The sequence below is a fragment of the Oryzias latipes genome, chromosome 1 (genome assembly GCF_053564925.1).
Source record: "Oryzias latipes strain Hd-rR chromosome 1, Olatipes_Hd-rR_3.1".
NCBI classification, from domain to species: Eukaryota; Metazoa; Chordata; class Actinopteri; order Beloniformes; family Adrianichthyidae; genus Oryzias; species Oryzias latipes.
In genome coordinates, this window is record NC_136237.1 from 34611784 (window position 1) to 34632587 (window position 20804).

General features: G+C 41.8%; 1 protein-coding gene across 2 annotated transcripts in view; it reads left to right on the top strand.

Annotated features, from left to right (window-relative positions):
- Window positions 1-20761, top strand: part of pik3r6 (phosphoinositide-3-kinase regulatory subunit 6) — a 31323-nt gene extending 10562 nt beyond the window's left edge. The window contains exons 2-22 of one of the 2 annotated variants that reach the window (XM_004065781.5): window positions 3687-3765; window positions 5383-5467; window positions 5554-5661; window positions 5751-5842; window positions 6083-6151; window positions 6718-6850; window positions 7362-7431; window positions 7562-7739; window positions 8513-8660; window positions 9249-9335; window positions 10001-10247; window positions 10403-10681; window positions 13384-13477; window positions 14447-14569; window positions 16335-16442; window positions 16542-16644; window positions 16748-16809; window positions 16934-17024; window positions 17095-17150; window positions 18208-18314; window positions 18473-20761. In XM_004065781.5, coding sequence (XP_004065829.1) covers window positions 5455-5467; window positions 5554-5661; window positions 5751-5842; window positions 6083-6151; window positions 6718-6850; window positions 7362-7431; window positions 7562-7739; window positions 8513-8660; window positions 9249-9335; window positions 10001-10247; window positions 10403-10681; window positions 13384-13477; window positions 14447-14569; window positions 16335-16442; window positions 16542-16644; window positions 16748-16809; window positions 16934-17024; window positions 17095-17150; window positions 18208-18314; window positions 18473-18629 — 2325 coding nt within the window. In that variant the 5' untranslated portion in view covers window positions 3687-3765; window positions 5383-5454 and the 3' untranslated portion in view covers window positions 18630-20761. The remainder of the gene's footprint in view (window positions 1-3686; window positions 3766-5382; window positions 5468-5553; window positions 5662-5750; window positions 5843-6082; window positions 6152-6717; window positions 6851-7361; window positions 7432-7561; window positions 7740-8512; window positions 8661-9248; window positions 9336-10000; window positions 10248-10402; window positions 10682-13383; window positions 13478-14446; window positions 14570-16334; window positions 16443-16541; window positions 16645-16747; window positions 16810-16933; window positions 17025-17094; window positions 17151-18207; window positions 18315-18472) is intronic. The other variant, XM_078954051.1, reaches the window with a different exon arrangement.
- The last annotated feature ends 43 nt before the right edge of the window (window positions 20762-20804 follow it).

The window sequence follows — 20804 nt, forward strand, 5'->3', positions numbered from 1 at the left end:
GGAGAGGGGGAACCCCGGGGAAAAAAAGGGTGGCCCACAAGGGGTGTTATAAATATGGCCCGACCAGGCTCGGCCATGTTGGAAGTTTGGCGGGGCCCAGCGCTCAGGGGCAAGGACCAGGACCCACACCCCAGGGACACGAACACCCCCGGCTCAGGTGTAATATGAACCCCCCCACCGTGCGGAGAGAGCACCGCCAGGCCCAGGGAGCCGGCACCCAAGGGACACGGCCGCCATCGCCAAGAGGCCCGTACCCCCCACCAGGGAAGGGGTAGGGGACAGATGGACCCCGGTCCCACCTTCCTTGCAAAATGTGTGTGCGTGTATGTGTGTTTGAGAGGGTGTGTGTGTGCATGTGTGTGTGTTTATGTTGGAATGTATATATTGAATGGGGAGGGGTGTGTGTACTAAGGGGGGTGCAGTTAAAATTGGCGAGTAGGGGACTGAGGGGACATCTCCTGATTACTCACAGTGATGTCCCCTCACCCTCCCCACCAAGGGGCCCTAAATGTCTAAGGTGCGGTTAAAATTGGCGGGTAGGGTGCCAGGAGGACATCTGCTGCTTGCTTGCAGTGATGTCCAAGCACCCCCCCTACCAAGGACCCTACATGTCTAAGGTGCAAATAAAACCGAAAGAGGGGGGGCCCACTCCATACGGCAACCATAGGAGGGGGGCCACTGCCAAGTAGCCCCCCCCCCAAGGCGCATCGCAGGCTAGACCCCCCACCCCCTCACCCTAATACAGTGCTTCTCAAATAGTGGGGCGCGCCCCCAGGGGGGGGCACGAAGCGATGCCAGGGGGGGCGCGCGGTGGTGGCGGTTTTAGGCACAGGTTTGTCCGGTGCGCAAATTTAACGTGGGGGCAGCGGTGACAGCGGCTCAGTGCTTGGAAAATAATCTGGTCCACTATTCGGTTCCTATTGTCTGTTCTGTCTGTCCGCGGCTGCGCGAGTGAGAACGAAAGGGGAGGGGTGGTGTGGGCCCTGTCTGCCAGGGGAATCGGGGCACGCGGACCACTGCTACCGCTGCCTGTTGCCCAAGATCACCGCTGCCCTTAGATTCCTAAGCTCATGTTAACAATGTCATTCTTTATGAACTATTGTAGACATTTTGATGACGTGTCTTTATTTTCCATCCATGTTTTCTTTGTCTGCCTGTGGTTTAGTTGGTGTCAGACAGACATAAAGACAGCAGGTAATGCAGGAAAACAGCTGCACTTTTATGAGATCAGAAATAAACAATCCGTCATTTAGAAAAAAAAAATCAGCACGTTTTTACCTATTTCTTCAGACTAAAAACGTTAAATATATTGGTGCTGCTGTGTTAATGTTTCAGATCAATTTAGATTTAATATTATTTATTGATTGAATTATTTTTTTCAGCATCAAATGGTTCAGTTGGTCAAAATGTTTCTAGTTTAAATAAGGAATGACAGATTTTTTTTATTTCAGGTACTTTCAGCTTCTTTTCTGTTTTAGACTAGAACAGGGTTTCTGTGGCTAAATAAAGTTAATATTTGTTGAAAGTGGATTTATTTTGCTTTTTTCTTTTGTTAGTGTTAAAAGATACAATTTTAGGTATACAAATTTTATAGATACTGACCTGATGTATTGTCACCGCGCGAGTGTGTCTGTGTGTGTGTGTGTGTGGGGGGGTTATGGGGGGGGGGGGGGGTCAGGGGGGGCGCGAAACATTTTCTTTTCCTAGGGGGGGCCTGGCAAAAAATAATTGAGAAGCACTGCCCTAATATGAGGTTATATGAGGAAGGGGGTAAGTTGGGGACAGCTGGTAGACTGTCCCCAGGTGGTCAAACAGCTGTCCCCCAGCCCCCCCCCCTAGCAAAGGGGCCAGGGCCACCCAGCCCAGAGGCCCCACCCCCAGAGGCGCTGACACCCCAGGCCCGGCACCACCCACCCCACACAGAGAGAGAGGAGCCAGAAAGCGTCGCCCCCCCCCCCCCCGGAGCAAGCCCAGGCCCCCACCCCCAGACGCCGGCCCTAGAGGAGCTCTGGTCAGGCCTTGACGGGACCGAGGAGGCCAACCGGCCGAGGCAACCACTGATTGCCTCAGCGGAGACCCCGACCCGCTAGCCCCCCCGACCCGTACCAATAATGGGCCCCCCCATCCCCCCCAGAGCGCCCCCCCACAGGACAGGGCCGACAAGCCCCCCACCCCACCCCACCCCAGACCCCGCAGCCGAAGCGGGTGACACCCAGAGCGACCGGGGGCCCCGAGAGGGTTGTCCCGTCCCGTCCCAGAGCCAGGGAAGGGCCGATCCCAGCCCCAGGTGCAGATGGGCAGCCCATCCGGCGCCGCTGGGCCCCCCCCCCCCGAGCAGGGCCCCCCGCCAACCCCCCCCAGCACAGGCAAAGGGACCACCCCCCCAAGCCAAGCCAGACCACCACCCCACCCCCCCACCACGCACCCCCACACCCAAGCCCAGATCAATCTGTACTTTGGCTAAAACATAAATCAGTAAAATAAGTCCCAGTCAAGGTGGAATTTGGTACTTTTTCATGAAGCTGGCACCCATATTAACATTCAGATACTTTTCCGTCCTTAATCTTCCGTCACTGAAGACTATTTCAGCCGTGGTATTTTAGAATCTCCTTTATTCTGCTTACAGCTGAATCATGATGTTTGAGCACCGACTCAAAATAACACAGCTAAAACGAGCATTTGAGCTTGATTTTGTGCTACTGAATAGGAGCTTATTTTAAGATTGGATTAGTTCTCTGTGTTCAAGTTACTTTCAGGATCACGTGGGTGTAGAACAAATAGTTCATTATGAGCTCTTTCTGAGTGACCAACAATTGGTCACAAAACCTTCTTGAGATGATTGCTTTGACTTTAGCATTTTTGAGGGAGCCTTGCCCTTTATTTTTGTTTGTTTTTTCAAACTGCATTTTCCTGCTTAAGATATCAGTAGTGTGTAATATCTATTTTTAAGTCTTTTTTTATAGCCTATGTTTTGCAACTCCCTGCGTAATATGCTGCATCAACTGCTGATTCATTTTGCCACAAAGGAAACAAATTGTCACTTTTTGAACAGCAGTAGCAACTTTTAATGTTTGGTAAACACCTTTCTCGATGGACATTAGTTTATGCTAGCTGCAGTGTTTGTAAGAGTGTTTGTTCATGTATAACTCTCTGAGCAACAGCAGTATTTATAGCTGATATAAGCAGTAAAAAAAGACTGAGTACTGTCGAGTACACGGAGGAATAACTGAAAAAAGTGAAACAGGCAACAGCAAATGAAGTGAGACTAGAGTATGATTAGAATAGTGGCACCCGGAAACATGTGGTCAGACGTGCAGCTTTCGGTTGCTGAGGCAGCGCTGTCAACTGTTCTTCTGAAGAGCCGCTTTTCATGCAGGGATCAAGCATAAATCCATCAAATTTGGCCCTTTGTCACTACGCCAACCTCACTGTAGTTTGTGTCACTGAGAAATGCAGTGAGCAGAACGTTCACAGAAGCATAGAACTGTTATAAGCAGAGCTGATAAACAGTCCTCTGCCACTGTATCAACCAAATGCTTTATTACAGACTAACACTTGGAGAGGGAGAAACTGAAGTCACTGTGAAGCCACTGCTATGCAAAGAGTTCTGATGTCACTGTTTAAGCACATACCTTCTCACAAGATAAAACCCCAGTGATCTCACAGTCACTGTCTTTCCCTTCCAGCCTGGCATGCACACTATGTTCAACCCACCATGCTTGAGGTGTGAATGACAGAGAGCGATCTATGCAGAGGTTCACCTGGGTAAGTTTATATGACATCTCTCCTGCTCCACTGAGAATTGCCGCTATCAGCTTCAGGTTTAGCTTTAAAGTTTATATGTAATCATTTTGATTTAAAGCACATATATTTTTGCGTCTCGGTTCTGATGATTTTCATATTCACTATTTAAATGTTCCATTTAAATTACACAGGCTCTCCAGGATCTCCTTTTATATATATAGAAGTGGTTGAATGGGGATTTGTGGTCAGTGTGCATCATTGTTAAAATTTCCTTCGAAATTTTAGAAAAAGGAAATAAATGTGGTCTCTCATTTTTATTTCTAGTTTGTACATCAGGAGCTTAAGCAGAAAACTACATTATTTCTTAGTTACAAGTGTTACTATCTAAAAAGGAAGTTAAACTATGAGCTTAATGACTGGTAAGTTGAGCTAAATTTAGACGGATGTCGTGAATCCCACACATAAGTCTGTGTGGGATTTTGAGATTAATGAGGTGGTTTCAGTGGGTTGTTTTTCTTAATGGAAACACTTTTTAACTCTACTGGGGAAAATAAAAGTGGGACCACAAATACATCTTCATGCTTTTAAATTCTATACATGCTGGGAGGTAAGTTTGATTTATTCACTAAATTTGTTGAAGGTTTGGGGTTTTGTTCGTTCATTATCAGAACAGTAGAGTTTCATGAGCTGATGTTCTGTTTTGTTTATTTTTCATTTCTTTGGAGGTTGAGAGAAATAAAGTTAAAGTGGAACCAAAGTTGGTTAAAAAGCCTTGACTGTGCTCAGGAACCATATGAAGATTTAACCCCCAATCCACCTGTGGAAACTGAAGGTCTAGCAGGGAGACGGTGTTTGCTTTTTTTAGTCCTTTATGACCTGATTGTAAAATTGAGACTGGACTGCTGACATGGTTGCAAAAATAGTCTTTAGGTATCAGTGGTTAATATAAGGTTTTTCTCGTTAAGTGTCAAATTAAGTACGTGAAGCAGTCCTTGTTTGTGCTGTATTATGGTCTCAGTGATAAGAGTTAGGACCAGACAAATTCACACTAGGCTGTTGACTTAAGGATTGTGCGTCTAGATTAATAAAACAAACAAAGCAAAAAAAAAATACAGCAACAAGTAGTACAGTGATTTTATACAAAAAAACATTTAAAAAAACTAATGCCAGCATTAAGGAGAGCAAATCCCAATCAGTGTATAATAGTCAAAGTATTTGCTCATCTTGGTTTTTTTCTTCCTGGTCAGAGGTTATTTCATGAAATTTGCCCCCAAACAAGCAGCTGTTGTAACTCTGTGATACTTCCAGGCAGTTTAATCTGCGCCTAAACCGTTTCAAATGAAGCTGTGAAATTCTTGGGCATTCCCCACCTCGTCGAACGGAGTCTGGGGGGGTGTTGCAGTCTAAAAAACATCCTCAGACACAACAGCACTTCAGAGGCCGGAACAAAAAACATGTCAGACGTGATCAATTTTGAAAAAGACTTAGTTCATTTCACACACAATAACAAGCCATGTTTTATACAAAACTTTGTTAATCATCCTGTGAGCTTTGAATTGCTAGACCAGTGCACCTGTGTGACCAATAATGAGTAATGCAGAATCTGGAGGCCAGAAGATGACACATTTCTTCTTACAGTTGATGGACCCAGAATAAATGTGAGACATGACCACCAAGGCCCACAGGTAAAGACCAACCCACACGTGCAGCATGGAGCTCCCGGGTAAGGGATTAGATACATTTACTCAGCACTCACTGCTATAAAACAAATTCCAAACCGTCTCAATCTAAGCATCTGCACTTTGTCAGGTGGCTCCTTCCCAGTGGTTCCAGAGGCTGAGCTATACCGTAGTGTCCAGGCCGTGCTGCCCCGAGACATAGAGGGGGCACAGTCTCCAGCCTCCTGTTTCGACAAAGGTGCTGTACTTTATTTTCCACCAAAGGGTGACACTGTTGATTTATAGAGGTAAATAGTGTAACAGCTCTCATGCTGTGTGTGTGTGCAGGAATGCTGAGATGGACCCTTCATAAAAAGGTTCAAAACAACCCTGTCAACATTTTATCTTTAGTGCAGGTTCTGATAAAGGAGCTTGAGAAGGTAAGTGATTCCTGTTTAGCACACTATCTGTAATGTTAAAAGCATAAAAAAACAATCATGTTTTCTTGACTAGAACTGAAGTAAATATTGAACTTTATAATTGTTTTTTTTTATTGTTTGTTTTTTGATGAAATGCTCTTTCTATTAGGCTTAGTGCCTACATTGTTGATCCTCAACTTAAACACAAAAGAGGTTGTCTGATGGTTTACGGCGCTATAATGTAGTGCTTGTGTATTCTAGGCTGAAAGATCGGATTCAAGAAAATGCATCATTCCATTGCTCCACACACTGATGTATGCAATAATTCAGGTACAGTAGTTGCTTTTTTATCTTTTGTTTGTTCTTGTTTATCTTTTTGTGTCACTTTTCTGTAACTTTAAGTGACATTTTTGGCCAAAGTGTATGGAAAGATGGTAAAAACCCTTTATTTAAAAATGCAATGGGTTTTCTTCAGATTAGTGTTTACATATCTTTTAAGGGCGGCATTATTGGGATTTTGAGAACACGCATTACCAGAAGTAGTTATAAAACCTGAAACAAGTGCCAGTAAGGAAACAGTCTATTTAGAGGATGTCCTTAAAAGCAGTTCACGTTTTACCTCATACTTGGATGAAGCCAATCTGCTACACTGTTCAAACGTGTAGTTTTAGACTCCAGAATCCGTTTTTTTTAGGAGTGTTTCCTTACCCAGAAGGAGGGTCTAAGTGAAGGGAGGCCCAGTTTAGCTTAGTCTGTTTTGTTAAGTTTAGCAATCAGCTATTATATTTTTATGACTGATTGTATGTTTTGTACAATTATGGAAGCCAGTTGAGACAGCTGTGTTGTAATATTGGGCACTCTGAGTCACCGCTCATAACCTGTTTGGGAAATTTCAGGCAGCCTACATTCCAGATGATCTCTACAAACGTGTGTATGACTTCTGTAAGAGACTGATGACGTATCCTTATCCATACTGCTCTGTGGGCCTCAGTTACACCAGGCAGATCAAAACTGAACGCCTGGTTCCAGGTAACAAGCCCCTCTTGCTCCCTTCACTTTTCAGCTTCAGGATGCGCTGTAGAAACCAAAACCTGCACCATATCCCGGTGTTGAATGACCTGTATTTGAGCACATCATTTGCTGATGCCTCTCTGCATTCAGTGAGCATGTGATGCCACGTTTGGTGAGAGTTTAAAAAAGTTTTTGTAAATTTGTGGCAGTAATCAGAAAAACAGAACATGTAGCAAAGAATGGATAACTTCACATGCACACACTGACTGTGTGATGCCTTTCACATAACGTCATAGGTAGATTGTGTTCATGTCTATTTTTATAAGGCAGGTTCATGGTTTTCCATGGTTTCTTAATTCATTCCAGCTGTTCAAATTCTTTGTTATGTTGCATTTTCTACTTTGTTTTCTATGCTCAGACTCATGGCAAAATACACTGTCCACTTTGATTAAAAAGCTATTATATAAATTAGGGTCAGCTGCTAAAAATATGTTATTTATTTGAAAATAAATATTGCTTTCATGAACAGGTTTGATGTACCAGAGACTGTTGACAGCTGAGCAGAGACTGAAAAGTGAGCACTATCCTTTTCAGGAAAGGTGAGTCAGCTGTAAAAATGTAAACAATGTACTCTGTGCCAGCTTTACGTAACTCGTTTCAGCTTCAATTGTAATTTTTGTTATTATGTACTCCAACTGGTTTTCGTGCTTGTCATTCCAAACGCTGCAGGGTTTTTGTTCTGGCTGATCCAGAGGTCTTTTCGGGTTCCATGATTCCTGCCCTTTTTGATGAAGCATCAGCTGGATTGAATCGTCTTGATCAAATGTGCAGAGTCGTCCAACACACAATACAAGCTTCTTTGGGTGAAGAGCAGTGCAATGGTTTAAAACTAGCACATGTGCTCAAGGTTAGTAGGATTGCTTTTTTTGTTGTTGTACTTTTTCCGTTTTATATAAGTTCATTAATGGATTCGGTCTTAAACCAACTCCTTATTCTGTCTTTCATTTAGCATCTGACCAGCCAGTCATGGCTAAATTTTCTGTTACAAAGCAGGACATTGCCTATAGCTTAAATGGGACTTTCACACAAAGACTGGTTTTTAAAGCAGAAGCTTGCCCTGCAAAGAAAAGGAAGACCCAGTCCGATCATCTTTGGTGCTATTTTAAGAATTCTCAGGGATCTTTTAATTAAGCCCATTGAGCTGAGCAAGGAGGATATGGCCCATTGTATTTTCTACATCACAACTACACTCTATTTCCAATGACATTTTTTGTCCAAGTATAAAGAAATACTTAGAAATACACTTTTAATATTAATTTTCTTTATAAAGGTCCTTCATTGTCAGAAAAATTTAGACAGTCTCCTAAATGCAGCTCAATAAACAAATACAATAAGCCAGAATAAAAAAAATAAAAAATGCAAAAGAATTAAGATATTGAAATCTAAAGAGAAATAAAATTCTTAAAAAAATAAAATATTACTATTAATTATTAATCTGACCACTAGGATGATGAGCTGCCCTGCAGACCTCGGATTTTTTGTGCAGGTTGTGTGACATTTGCCTTCTTTAGTCACTACAGCATCTCTGAACTCGGCTTCTCTACATAAACATGTTCTGTATATGTTCAGCTTCCTGTGAGTCTGTGCAAACAGCTCTTTTATTTTGTTTTTTTATGGCAGCAAAAGGGTCAGGACATTGAGCCGTATTTTCAGGAAGTTCAGGCAGGTCTGGAGCAGATGGCTGAGGAGGGCAGCAAAAGAGAAGGTGGAGCGCTGAAGAGTCAAGTCCAGCAGCTCTACAGGGAGATCTTGTCACATGCAGATTCAGGTACAAAGCTCTGTGACAAAGAAAACAAGGCTAGGCACCAGGAAACTATTTTTTCTCTGTCAACGTTTAGTCATAAATGCTACTCTGATTAGACACGCAAAAAAAAGGACAACAACCCAGGAAGATGAAAACTTTTCAATGGGATTCAGATTAAAAGCAATTTGAAGGGCTTGTGTCTTCGTTCTGCACATGGAAATATACTCTACAAGTATTAAGGAGAACATGAAATATATTCAAACTTCTGTTGACATGTGTATTGTGTCCCTTCATATTTATGAGCTCAAACAGGCATATTTACACAGCTAAATGCTCTGCTAATGTCAAAGTTGGAACCCTCCGTCTCTTTGTTTCCTCTTTTTACCAAAACTGCCCAGTTGGTTTTGGTTGTTGTTAAAATTTCCAGATGTCTATTTCTGCACTTCCCCTCACTGTTCAGTCCAGTAGACCTGCTTCACATTCATTCCGGCTATAACAAAAGGATGGACAAGTGTTTGCAGAGAGGAAGTCATGCATTTGGAGTTGGGTAGGGGTGTCCTTTGTTTTGGTTGTCAGTGTGACAGTTTTGGTTTCTTCCTCTTTGCACTGCAGAACCATTGTGTGGGGGGCCGCTGTGTGACTGTCCTCTTCCTAACCCGGAGATGAGTTTCCACCTGTGGACGGAGGATCTGGATATCTGTGAGTGAACTGCGACTCACGGGGAAGTTAAAGGAAGTTGTTTATGCTAATCAGCGGAAATGAGGGTGATGATTTACACAATAAAACACGAAAAAGACTGGAGATAAACCTCAGCGGAAGACAAACATCAGCAATCAGCCTTACAAAAACACCAAAAGCAATGATCCTGTGCTGTTCGCATTGACTGTATATGAGAACTGGACTTAGTTATAAACTGATTAGTCAGATGCCACAGTAAAAGTATGTGGTGCCTGCTAGACCCCACGTCCAATGTTTGAAGTGTTCGACAGATTCTCCCGAGCTGGCTCTCAAGTGGTCCAGGTGTTGACTTCCAACAAGCTAACTCGTGACTGGCGAGTGGTTCCCATAGAATCGATGATTCAGACCGACTGACTAATCACTGCTTATTGACGTCATCTGGCTCCAACATAGCGGCATTCGTATCGCAAAAAGAATTGCAACTGAATTGATTTAATTCGATGGGAGGGGGAATAAGCTGTTTTCTATTGGTGACGTCACACTCGCTTGGTCCAGCTCTCATATACAGTCAATTGCTTTTTCCTATTTGGTTTGGATTATTTCTCTTTTCATTTTAAAAGTCTTCAAGCTCCTGCTGTGCTCAGCCTCTACATGTCTAACAATTACAACCTTGAACACACTGACAGGGCGAGAGCTGGCCAAGTGGTTTCGATCCAGCAACACTTTGGAGCAGTTCCCTTCCTTTTGCGAAGATGACGATGACTTTGACTTCGGTGATCCACTCAGCACCTTGATAGCAGCAGACATGCCTCGCTTCTCCATTTTGTCCAGTGACAGCGGGATTGAAAAAGACCTCCCCCCTGGTGATGATACCTGCTCACTGACTTCTCTGGACACTAATAGTTTGAGTAATTCCAGTGAATCAAACAACGCGTAAGTATTGGTTCTTTTTAGTGTCTGGTTTTGTGTTTACAAACACTCATATAGTTACTTTATCCAAGGAAACTTTGTTTTTTATATCGAATTCCCCAAAAGCATAGTAAAACTTTAAAAAACGTTCATGACATTAGACTTCCTGCTTGTGTCAGTGAGCAAGATTGTGGGAAGCTGACTCGGCGGAACTGCTTGAAGATAAAAACGTCTCCTGTTGAAAGTGGGAGGCTGATTCAGGAGACGCTGGAGGACGATGTAAGCCATGGAGGAGGTTTAGGACATGGCGAAAGAAGAGGTACTACTCTGCAGAGGCGGGCAGGAGCCACCACCAACAACAACTTCCTCAAGCAACAAAAACCCTATACAGCCAGGATAGTCATCATGGGGGATGACAGGATCGTGGGTCGCTTGACCAAGGCCTACTACCTCCTAAAGTAAGATACCTTTTTGTGTCTTTGAGTTTTTGTGTCACACACATTTGAAAAAGCATCTATAACTGCCTGCCTGGCAAAAAAAAGAAGACTGAGGTGTTTGTTTGTTTTTTATTTATGAATGTCTCCCGTGCATTTTGCTCTTACAGGTATATACAGGATCTGTACGGGGCGCACAAGTGGCCCACACACATTTTTTTGAACATAGAAAACTTGGTTGCTAGTAAGGCGAAAATGTTCATGGATATTTCTTTTGCAGTCATGCTGTGGTCATCAGGTTGTAGTGGACACGTTAACAACATGTAAGGGGAAGGTAGATTGTAGCAGGGGAAGGTAGCAGGCATGTTGTTCAATTTTTCAAAAAAATGTTCAACCCCTACTTTGTGTGGGCTTTCTACGGGCCTCTTGTGTATCACAGGCACACCCCGTGCACACGAACAGCCACTGTGAGCTCCTCACTGAAGCGCACTCTATGAGAGCATCACCTGTACGACATATGTGCATGTAACTTGCATTCTTTTTTTAAAAATACTTCACAATACTTTTACCACACACATGACAATGGTATGTTTTCATGACGTCCTTAAGGTGGCTGCACGAGCCTCAAGGGAACTGCAAACACACCTGTTCTACCTTGAAGATGTAGCCCCTCCCCGCGCCCGGACAACCCAAAATCCCACAGTACCTGTACGGGTCAACCCCAGTACAGGTGTATAAGGTGTCTAAGGCATTAAGGGGATGGCAGTTGTGTCTTGTATTTTTCTTGAGGCCCGTACGGTCACCTCAAGGGGCGTCATGGAAATGAAACACATGATTGTCATGCAGTTAGTAAATGTATCGTAAAGTATTAGTGAGGCTAATGTAAGTCACATGCACTTATGATGTGCTAGTTATGCTATGGTAGTGTGTCCTTACACCACAATCTAGGCCAGGGGTCGGGAACTTTCTGGCAGAGAGAGCCATAAACGCCACATATTTTTAAAATGTAATTTCAAAAGAGCCATACAATAATGTAGCGTCCCTTTCCCACACTGAGGCACAGAGACTTGACCTCTTTTAAGGGTCTTTATTCTGGTTACTGCAGGCCATAACAAACGCCGTACAACTAATTCAGCAACTCCTCAATCTCTCCCGCTGAGAGGGCTTCTCCCAACTTTTTATTCCCTCACTGCCGCAACAGCCCCCCTATTTCCCTTATTCGGCCCATAGCTGAACCCCATTGGTCCAAACTCCCCAACGACAGGCTGAGCGACAGAACTGAGAGCCAATCAGCATCTCTGCGTGATGCCTTCAATGAACTCCGGAACTTAGAATGCAACCCAATAACGCCCAATTCAACTCAGTCCGCTACAATATGTTTATAAGTAAAAGTATAAGTGAATGTGTGCATTTGATGTGATTTCAACAATTTTAAAGTAGAATAAGTCTGTGGATTCTTTTTAATAATATTGTTATGCTGTTGCTAATAAATTATGAGTATTTCTTACCATTATTACGACTTCTGGTGCTGCATGGTTTTGCTGATGGTCTTTTCTGGTTGATACGTGGTGAGTTTAAGCTTCATGCAGGCGTTTAGACTTTGATCCGTTAAACGTGATCGTAGGTTGGTCTGAAGGTTCTTTAGATGTGAGAAAGACTGCTCACATGCAGACGTGGAGCCAAACACACACTCACACACACGCTGCAGTGTGTGACGGGCAGCGTGTTTTAAGTTATGACAATCCGTGCGCGATTTACCTTGCTGCCTGTGGCCACTACCCCCCCCCCCCCCCCCTTTCTTCCTCTAACATCCCGTCCCTGCAGCTGCACGCTCTTTCTCAGAGACGGGAGCGCGCAGCTGCAGGCACGGCAATTCACAGGTTTCAGGCAATAAAAACTCTGTGAAATAATAGATAAAAGTAAACTGATAGTGCCGGCACAGATTATTTTTCTTCAAGCACCGCTACTACTGCGTGCCCTTCTGGCATCGCATCGCGCCCGAGAAGGACTAGTCTAATGAAAAAAGATTTTTTGTATATTTAAAGATTTGTCTGCGAGCCAGATGTGACCATCAAAAGAGCCATGGGTCGCGACCCCTGCTCTAGGCATCGGTAAGGTGCAAGTACTCACTCCTTACTGACTGTGTACAAATGCTGCACACATAGGGCGTGTCTGTAGGACACCTGTAGAATGCCCACACAAAATACACTCTGATTGTTTATTTTAGTCATTTTTAGCTGTCAGGGGAGCACCTATCACTTGAACAGCTCTAACGGGCTTCTTGAGGAGTCTGTGCCTGCATCCCACCTGCTTCCCCCTTACTTGCCCTTACATTAATGTCTGTCTGGGAGAAGTGTAATAAGTGTTAATAAAGTCAATAAAGTCTTACTGCCAAAAAAACATCTATGATAATTGTAAATAATAAAGATTATGACTTTGCAGATTTTGTCTATCGCATGTTATTTTTAGAACGTACATTCTTCAATAAACAATGAAACCCCTAACACATGAACTGTTCAAAGTTTGCCTTTTGTAAAAAGTCAGTTGCAGGTGTTTTAAAGGTGTCTTTGCAAATGTGGCAACATTCAATCATGATCTAAAAGTTGTCTTACGTGTAACACATTGTGGTCAAAATTACTGAAATGGTTAAGATTTTTCAGGTATGATGAGAAAGAAGTGATGAAGATGCTAAAAATGCCAAACACACTTTACTCAATCTTTTGCAGGAAAAGAGAAGCTCGTCGGCTTTATCTCACAAGTAAAGTCAACCTCCAGTTTTACTACATTCCTGTTTGCACGGCTCCATCTCGCTCTGTTGAGGTAATTCTTTCTGCGCTGTAATTACATGTGGCTGAGATTAGCAGGTGTCAAAGAAACAAAAAATCTGTGACTAAAATTTAAGGTCAGAAGATTATGCTGCTTACAAGGAACATCCTTTTCTTGATAATGAAAGTTCCCTGAAGGATTTTTAAATCCTATTTTTGTCAAACTGACATCAAGTTATTTTTACACAAGATAAAAAATGTCTTGATGTTTCACCTAACATCTTTGTTTCCAAAGTTCTGCTGTACCTGCAAACTTCTGTGATTTTTTTGTTTGCAATGTTTTTTTTTTACAGATTTCTTCTTAAAATGATGTTTTTAACAAGTTCTTGTGGCATTTTTCTCATGATGGAGGACATGCATAAAGAAAATTGAGAATAAAACTGTACCGGTAATTCTGAGTATTTATTTATTCAAATTAAGGTGAATCAGGAGCAGACGCAAAAATGCAGTTTGAAAAACTTATAGTTGTTACGTACAAACTACAATCAGTGGGCAATCATAAACGTCTTCGTTTTTATCATCTGAGATGGTATTCGGCTCAGAACTGTACGGCTGGATAGCTCCAATATTGCTCGCCACTTTTATTAGCTAGGGGTTGGGAGGGACTGTAAGGCAGCTGAAGAAAGTGCAATCAAAGGCATGATGGGAAATGACCGCAGTCTTGCTCCCCGTCAAAAGTCCCGCCCACAACTCAGCCGAATTTCTGCTGAACTCCTGCCCTTCTGTAGAAAATCCTAAAAAATTACACATTTTAGATTTAGTCTAAAAACCACATAATTATAATAAAGAGACCGATGGGAATACTTAGATCAAAAGATGATTGGAGTGGAACTTTAAAGACTTTAGCATTTTTGTGTGTGTGGATTTGTTTTTTTTGTTTTTTGTTGACCTGCAGCAGAATTTCTCATTTCCTCACTGCTTTTAGTTTAAGAAAGTTTCATCTTTCATGTTCCTCCTTTTACAGAAACCCCTCAGTGAGTCCAGAGGAGATTCCTGCTCTCTCGGTTCTTACTTAAGCAACGTGGATCCGTGGTACAAGTGTAACATCAACAGCTTGGACTCCATGATCCATAACCTGGCGAACATGGTATGAAGGAAAAGGAAAACGCATTTTTGTACATCTGAAGCAAACTTTTTGTTTACCTTGGAACAGCTTTTCAAGAAAAAAAAATCTCAGTGTTGTCAGATCTTCACTCAGCTAACCTCAGTTCTTAAATTATATTTTCTGAATCTGATCCAAACTACTGCTTGTCATTTTCAATTAAAGCAAATAACAATTTTAAAAATGACTCCAATGGCTTTGATCAATTCAGATGAAATGAAAGCAGAAGAAAGCGGAAGTTCTTGTTTTGGTTAGTCACAGAAGGCGCGTTTGCGCCATTACTCTGCCGTTCTGACACTGTTTTTACAAGTCGCACTTCTGTTTGTGGCCTTTATTTACTGTTTTTCTATTGCTGGACTTCCCTACCTAACTTCCATTCATGCCGGTCTCTCACAGCCTGTTTCCTCTTTCCAATCCCGTTGCTGGCAGTCATTAGTGTCCCAACAGTTTGTGTGCTTTTAACAAAGCATTTGCCTGTAACTCAGGAAAACACCACAGGATTAACAAAAAAATGTTTACAAAAAACTTTCTAGGAAGAAAATGGAGAAAAATCACAAAAATGTTAAGTAAAAAGTGAATTATTTTTTATTTAAGATGATTTTTTTTTTAAATGATAAAGAAATTTTGTTTAAAAGGGTCTATCTTCATTTTTTTCCATCAAACCTTCTTGTAATGTGTAAATACTATTTAAAAAAAAATAGAACACAACTTCTTTGATAAACAATGGAACCCTAACACTCAGACTGTTCAAAGTTTACCTTTTGTAAAAAAATTGATTTCAGTTGTTTTAACGGTGCCTTTGCAAATGTGGTAACATTCAAGCGTAATCTAAAAGTGGTTTCACGTAACATTGTGGTCAAAATTGCTGAGATGGTTTAGATTTTTCAAGTATGAGTTGAAGAAAGTAATGAAAATGCGACACAGACTTTACTCAATGTTTTGCTGGAAAAGAGAAGCACGTCGGCTTTATCTCACAAGTAAAGTTTAAACTACATTCCCGTTTAGTCATTTTCACCAGTGTTTCTGACCTCCCTGCTCTGGTTTATTGACTGGTTTTCTGCTTTGCTTATTTTCTAAAAAACATTACAATTCCGGATCTTAACGAAAATCTTGACAGGTAATAGGTCCAACTTACATTTAAAGAAAAAAAAAAGAATGAATTTGATTTTAAAAGAGTAGAAATTGTGATTTAAAAGAATAACTTTTGGCTGTGTCCGAATTCCCTCCCTATTCCCTATCTACTAATAAACTATATAGTGCGGAACTATCCAGTGACCTGGATTTTAAAATTTATTCAGACACCATGCTCACAGCTTTTATTTTTGAACAGCGAATGTGGCGTCACGGATTTCCCAAAGTAAAAATTAATAGAATTTGAACATTTTACAAAGACTTTCTATAAATCCATTGTCTTCTGAAGATGAAACCTTGGACGGTTTATAAAAAAAAAAATGAATTTACATTTTTCTTACATGAAAAATCATTCAAACGCAATACATTGTGGTCTACATTCACCAATCTAGTGAGCATCCATGCACACTGGTTTTTTGCAGAGATTTCTGGGAAACGTCTGGGGTTTGGTTTTGTAGATTCGGACAGCCCAACAAAATAGTGAAAAATAGTGAATGTCCTTTACACTAAGTAGTGAGAGAAATCAGACACAACCTGAGTTGTTCAATTTTAGGTCTGAAACCCAATTGTGGCAAAAGTTACAACATTTGGTAACACTTTATTTTAATTTTTTTCAAAGCAACCATTGAACAGCGGAAGACCAAAGGATCCCTTCATCTCTGATGTCATTTCCTACTACGTCCGCTGTGGTCAGCAGCCCGTCTATTTCAACATCTTCTTCGTTAAGGTAGCCCCGCCCCTGATTTAAGCAGATTTGTGTGTAACAATGAATGTTAAAGTCCTCGACAGTTTAGAAGGAGTTTAGAAATGTTTTTCTTTTTATTAGATTTCCTTCACCAGACCAGAAAAGGAAGTTGTGGAAGAAGTTTTTGTTACCCAGCTGGACGTGGAGTTCCCAGAGTTCAGACACTTCTATGAATCCGTGAAAGGTGATGAGACAAACAGGAATGCATCGTCTGTTTGGGAATTCTAAGAATAGAAATTGCTGATAAGAAACAATGAAATAACCACGATTCTCTTCCTGACAATCAGATAAAACCAAGAAGGGCTCTGCAGAGTTTTGTGGAGCGGTTATCTCCATGAATTACAAAAAGGTGACTTGTTTTGTTTTAGTGGCTCTATTTCCTCTTCAGATTCATACTATAGCTGTTTTGGTGAATCCAGATGCCTTGGCAGAAACTAGCATCTGTAATTTTTCTCCTTTTTAATTTTTCTCAGGTAACATTGAGTGGCCGAGATGTTGAGAAAGGACTGTCAGTCCGGACATCCCGAGTTCAGATCAGCACCATTCCCTCCAATGAAGCAGAAGGTAGTCTAGTGCTCACAGTTTGCTCCCAGCCTGATTATCTAATGATTAACACACTTTCTGTGTGTTTTAGACCTCAACTGCTTGACTCTGACTCTAAATGAGGTTTCCATGAAGAACAAAAGCACTGTGAGTAAAAAATGCCTCCATCGTGAAAATCCAGCCAAAATGTTTTGTTTTGCTTCAATGCCCATCGTCTGCATGTTTTACCATCCAGGAGATGACAGCAGTGAAAACAGAGCAACACAGGCTCTTCTATTCATAGCCGCGGAAGACTTTTATCAGATTGGTCATCATTTCAGTGTGTACATATCGGTTGCTCGCATTAACCCTTCAACACCGAAGCTTTAGCTCCATTGTTGACATGATTTTGACTACAAAAACTGCTATGCATCTATGCAAAACGCTACAGTAGTGAAGTATTTTTGCCATCGGCGGGAATCAGCTGATTCTGTTGGAGAGAAAAGTGGCCTCAGCAATTCGTTGCATCTTAATGGATGAATAGAAGGACAGATAACTTTTACTGCAGACTCATAGTCCATAATGCAAAAAGAAAAGAGACACACACACTTATAAAACAGATGGATTATTATCCTTTCAGTTGACAGTCATACCAATGTTTCCACAGCTGTGATGCATCTGGTGCAGCACGATATGCAATGTTTGTAAGCAATAAAATAATTTTATTTGCAGAATCATTTAGGCGACACATAAATATATACATTTGATTTTTTAAAACATCCTACAGTGTGCTGACTCACCATATCTTCAGAAATCATATCTTCAGAACTTCATAAATCTTCATTCAGACGAGGAAAACAAAGACGTTTATGGATCTATCTGTCTCCAGGTGGATACATCACAATAGATGATTCACCATCATTTTAATAAAGAAATACTTAGAAGTTCAATTTTACGCTTAATTCTTTTAAAATATAGTCTCCATCATCAGAAAAAGGCCACTAGAATATGTTAAAAACACCAAAAACAAAATTGAAAGATGCAGTTTTCATCAGAGTCTGCTTAGAATAGACCCACTGAACCTTCATTGGAGGCTTGCATTAAAAATCCTGAACAGAAATAACATTTGATGATCCTGAAACCTTAAACATGTATTTGGAAACTGTACAAATGTTCAAGTGTGTGCAGATTCAAACTTCTGAATTTACTCTGCACTTTCCATCAGGAGTCTAAGATTCGCACCAACAACATAAAGATTCGGACGTTGGAATGCCGTTCGTTCACCGTCACCCTGGACAAAGACAGTCGAAAGACCTACACAGATGTGCAGAGGTAACGGGCTGGAGGCTCAGCCGCTCGAAAAGCAGCTCTCATAATTCATGCAGCTTGTGACCCGACAGCCGGTGTTTGATGTTAGATTTGTATTCACAGCCACGGTTTGATTTGCATGCCCCCTGTAACTGATGCCAGCATTCTCCGTCTGTGTTTAGTGTGGAGATCTCTCCTTGTCTGGATCCGGGATACTTCGCCCACATATCCAGGAGATGCAGAGTGGACCTGGACGAGGGCCAAGAAGCGGGACTCAACAAATACATGAAGAAAGCTCTCCTTCTACCAATCAATACGTTTGCAGGCATCATCAACTGACCCAGTGGAGACCCGGATCCGTGTAAAACCCCCGTTCTTCTGACACATGAGAGGTTGACGTCTTCTTAAGCTGCTCCTGGAAACAAAAGGACTTGAGCTATTCCTACAGTCGTCTTTCTATAAACTGATTTTTGTTGTTGTTGTTGTTGTTGTTGTTGTTCTTTTGGTCCGCATACTTTAATTAATGAGGACTGTCATCTTGTGTAAATATGTGTTAGCTGTAGAGACTCGGCTGGAGTTGCACGTTTCTGCTGGTGTGGCATCTCTGTGAGAGGCGGGGCCTCGATGGAGGCTTCGACACAGGTGCCCCCATTAGATTAGGCTCTGGAGGTCAATGCATGGGACACTTTAACCCAATAACGCAGGGGATGTCACCAAAACAACACGCTCTTTGAACTAGCATAACTCCTCGACTGTGTTGCATTCAGCGCAAAGCTGCAAAATCCGCTGAAATTTTGTGGATTGCGTAACCAGTCAAGGAGTTTCAACAGTCCAAAGAATGTGAACACTGGAGCTAAAGCTCTGGTGGTAAAGAGTATTAAAGCCTTGGTCACATGCCCCCGTACGGGTGCTGTAGGTATTTTCTCTTAAGGTCATCTCAAGGGACGTAATGAAACTGGAACTTACCATTATTGTGCGTGTCGTAAATTATTTGTTTGAATAAGGTTACATGCACTTATAACCTACAAATGAAGCTGTTGTACCATGCCCTTATGTCACCCTGGTTAGTAAGGTGCACATGACCGTATGCAGAGGGTCTGAACGTGACGCTGACAACGCCCACACAAGCTACACTCTGATTGCCTAATTTCCTAAATTCTGACAGTCAGACTACGCAGATAAGCTGCTTGTACAGTGCACCGAGTTTTGAGAGTTGAAAGAATGAAATAATCTGTACGACGTGCATGGGTCTCACCTACTTCACCCTTACGATTTGTACAAGTTTTCGCTACGACCTGTCGCCTGCAGCATGCCCGTAAGAAAAAAAACAAGCGTGAAGACTTTAATGCTACGGACTCAATGAGCAGTCTATGACCTTGATATTTTGTGTGTGCCACCTGCAAGTTTAATTCAGGGCCCGTATCCACCCGTAAGGGCAGTTGTGACTAAGGTTTAAGCTCCTCATCATGTGTACTAGCACTTAGACAGAACAAAGTAAAATCCCCTTTTTAATGGGATGATCCGTGTTTTTCACTCCACATGACTGCGATCTAAATGCTTTTCCTTATTGCTGATCCAAAGTCAAAACTTCCTTTTGAGAAGTGTCTCTGGGACTTTCTTACGATGAACATCCTATGTTATCCTAATCTATAAATACACTACTTTAAAACCATTTCCTTGATACAACAGTAAGTAGGTCATTCACACAAACAGTGCTGGAGACTGACTTGGCTCACCTCCAGCTCAAATCAGTAGTTATCGTAACATTGATTAATTATTTCCTACCGGTTCTGGTAGTTTAGCCCTCATCCGCCTATTACATAATTTTCAGGAAGGCCCCCTCCACACTGCCAGCAAAAAACAGAACTAACATTTTTAGATGCAGTTACAGTAAGAAGCTGCTGGACTTGTTTGGCTGCTTACAGTTGGCATGGGAGAGAGGGCAAAGAAAGAACAATTATGCTTGAAAACATCAGAGACAAGTATTTACTACTTAATTTGTTCCTTATTTTGCGCCACAAACAAGTCCTCCAAGGTGTATCAACTCATTGTGGGTGAGTTGTTTTGTGGAGTGAAGCAGCTGCCCTGTTTGATCTGATTGTAAAGACTGTGAATCCTCTTAATGTTCTCCTCACTCTCCCTTCAGGTTACAGAGCTGTAGGACTTCTGACATGACTACATGTTCAGCTGTTGTTACTGGAATGTTTTTAGTGCTTCAATGTAATTGTTTTTATTATGTTATTGAATAACACTCCTGCTGATTATATAGCTGTCAGTAAAAGCCTTCAGGGCTGGGGTTTGGTCTTCAGATGTTTGCTGGACTGAAATCACGAGTTTCAATTTTACAGAATATGTTGCACATTATTTTTTCTTTGTTTTTGGTGTATAAATAACATCCTAAATGGAACTGTGTGAATAAACAATCGCAAAAGCTGTTATTGACATGTAAATAAAACCTCCTCAGAGATCAACTTTCTTCAAGCTTGTAATTACATACAGTGGCCACCAGATGGT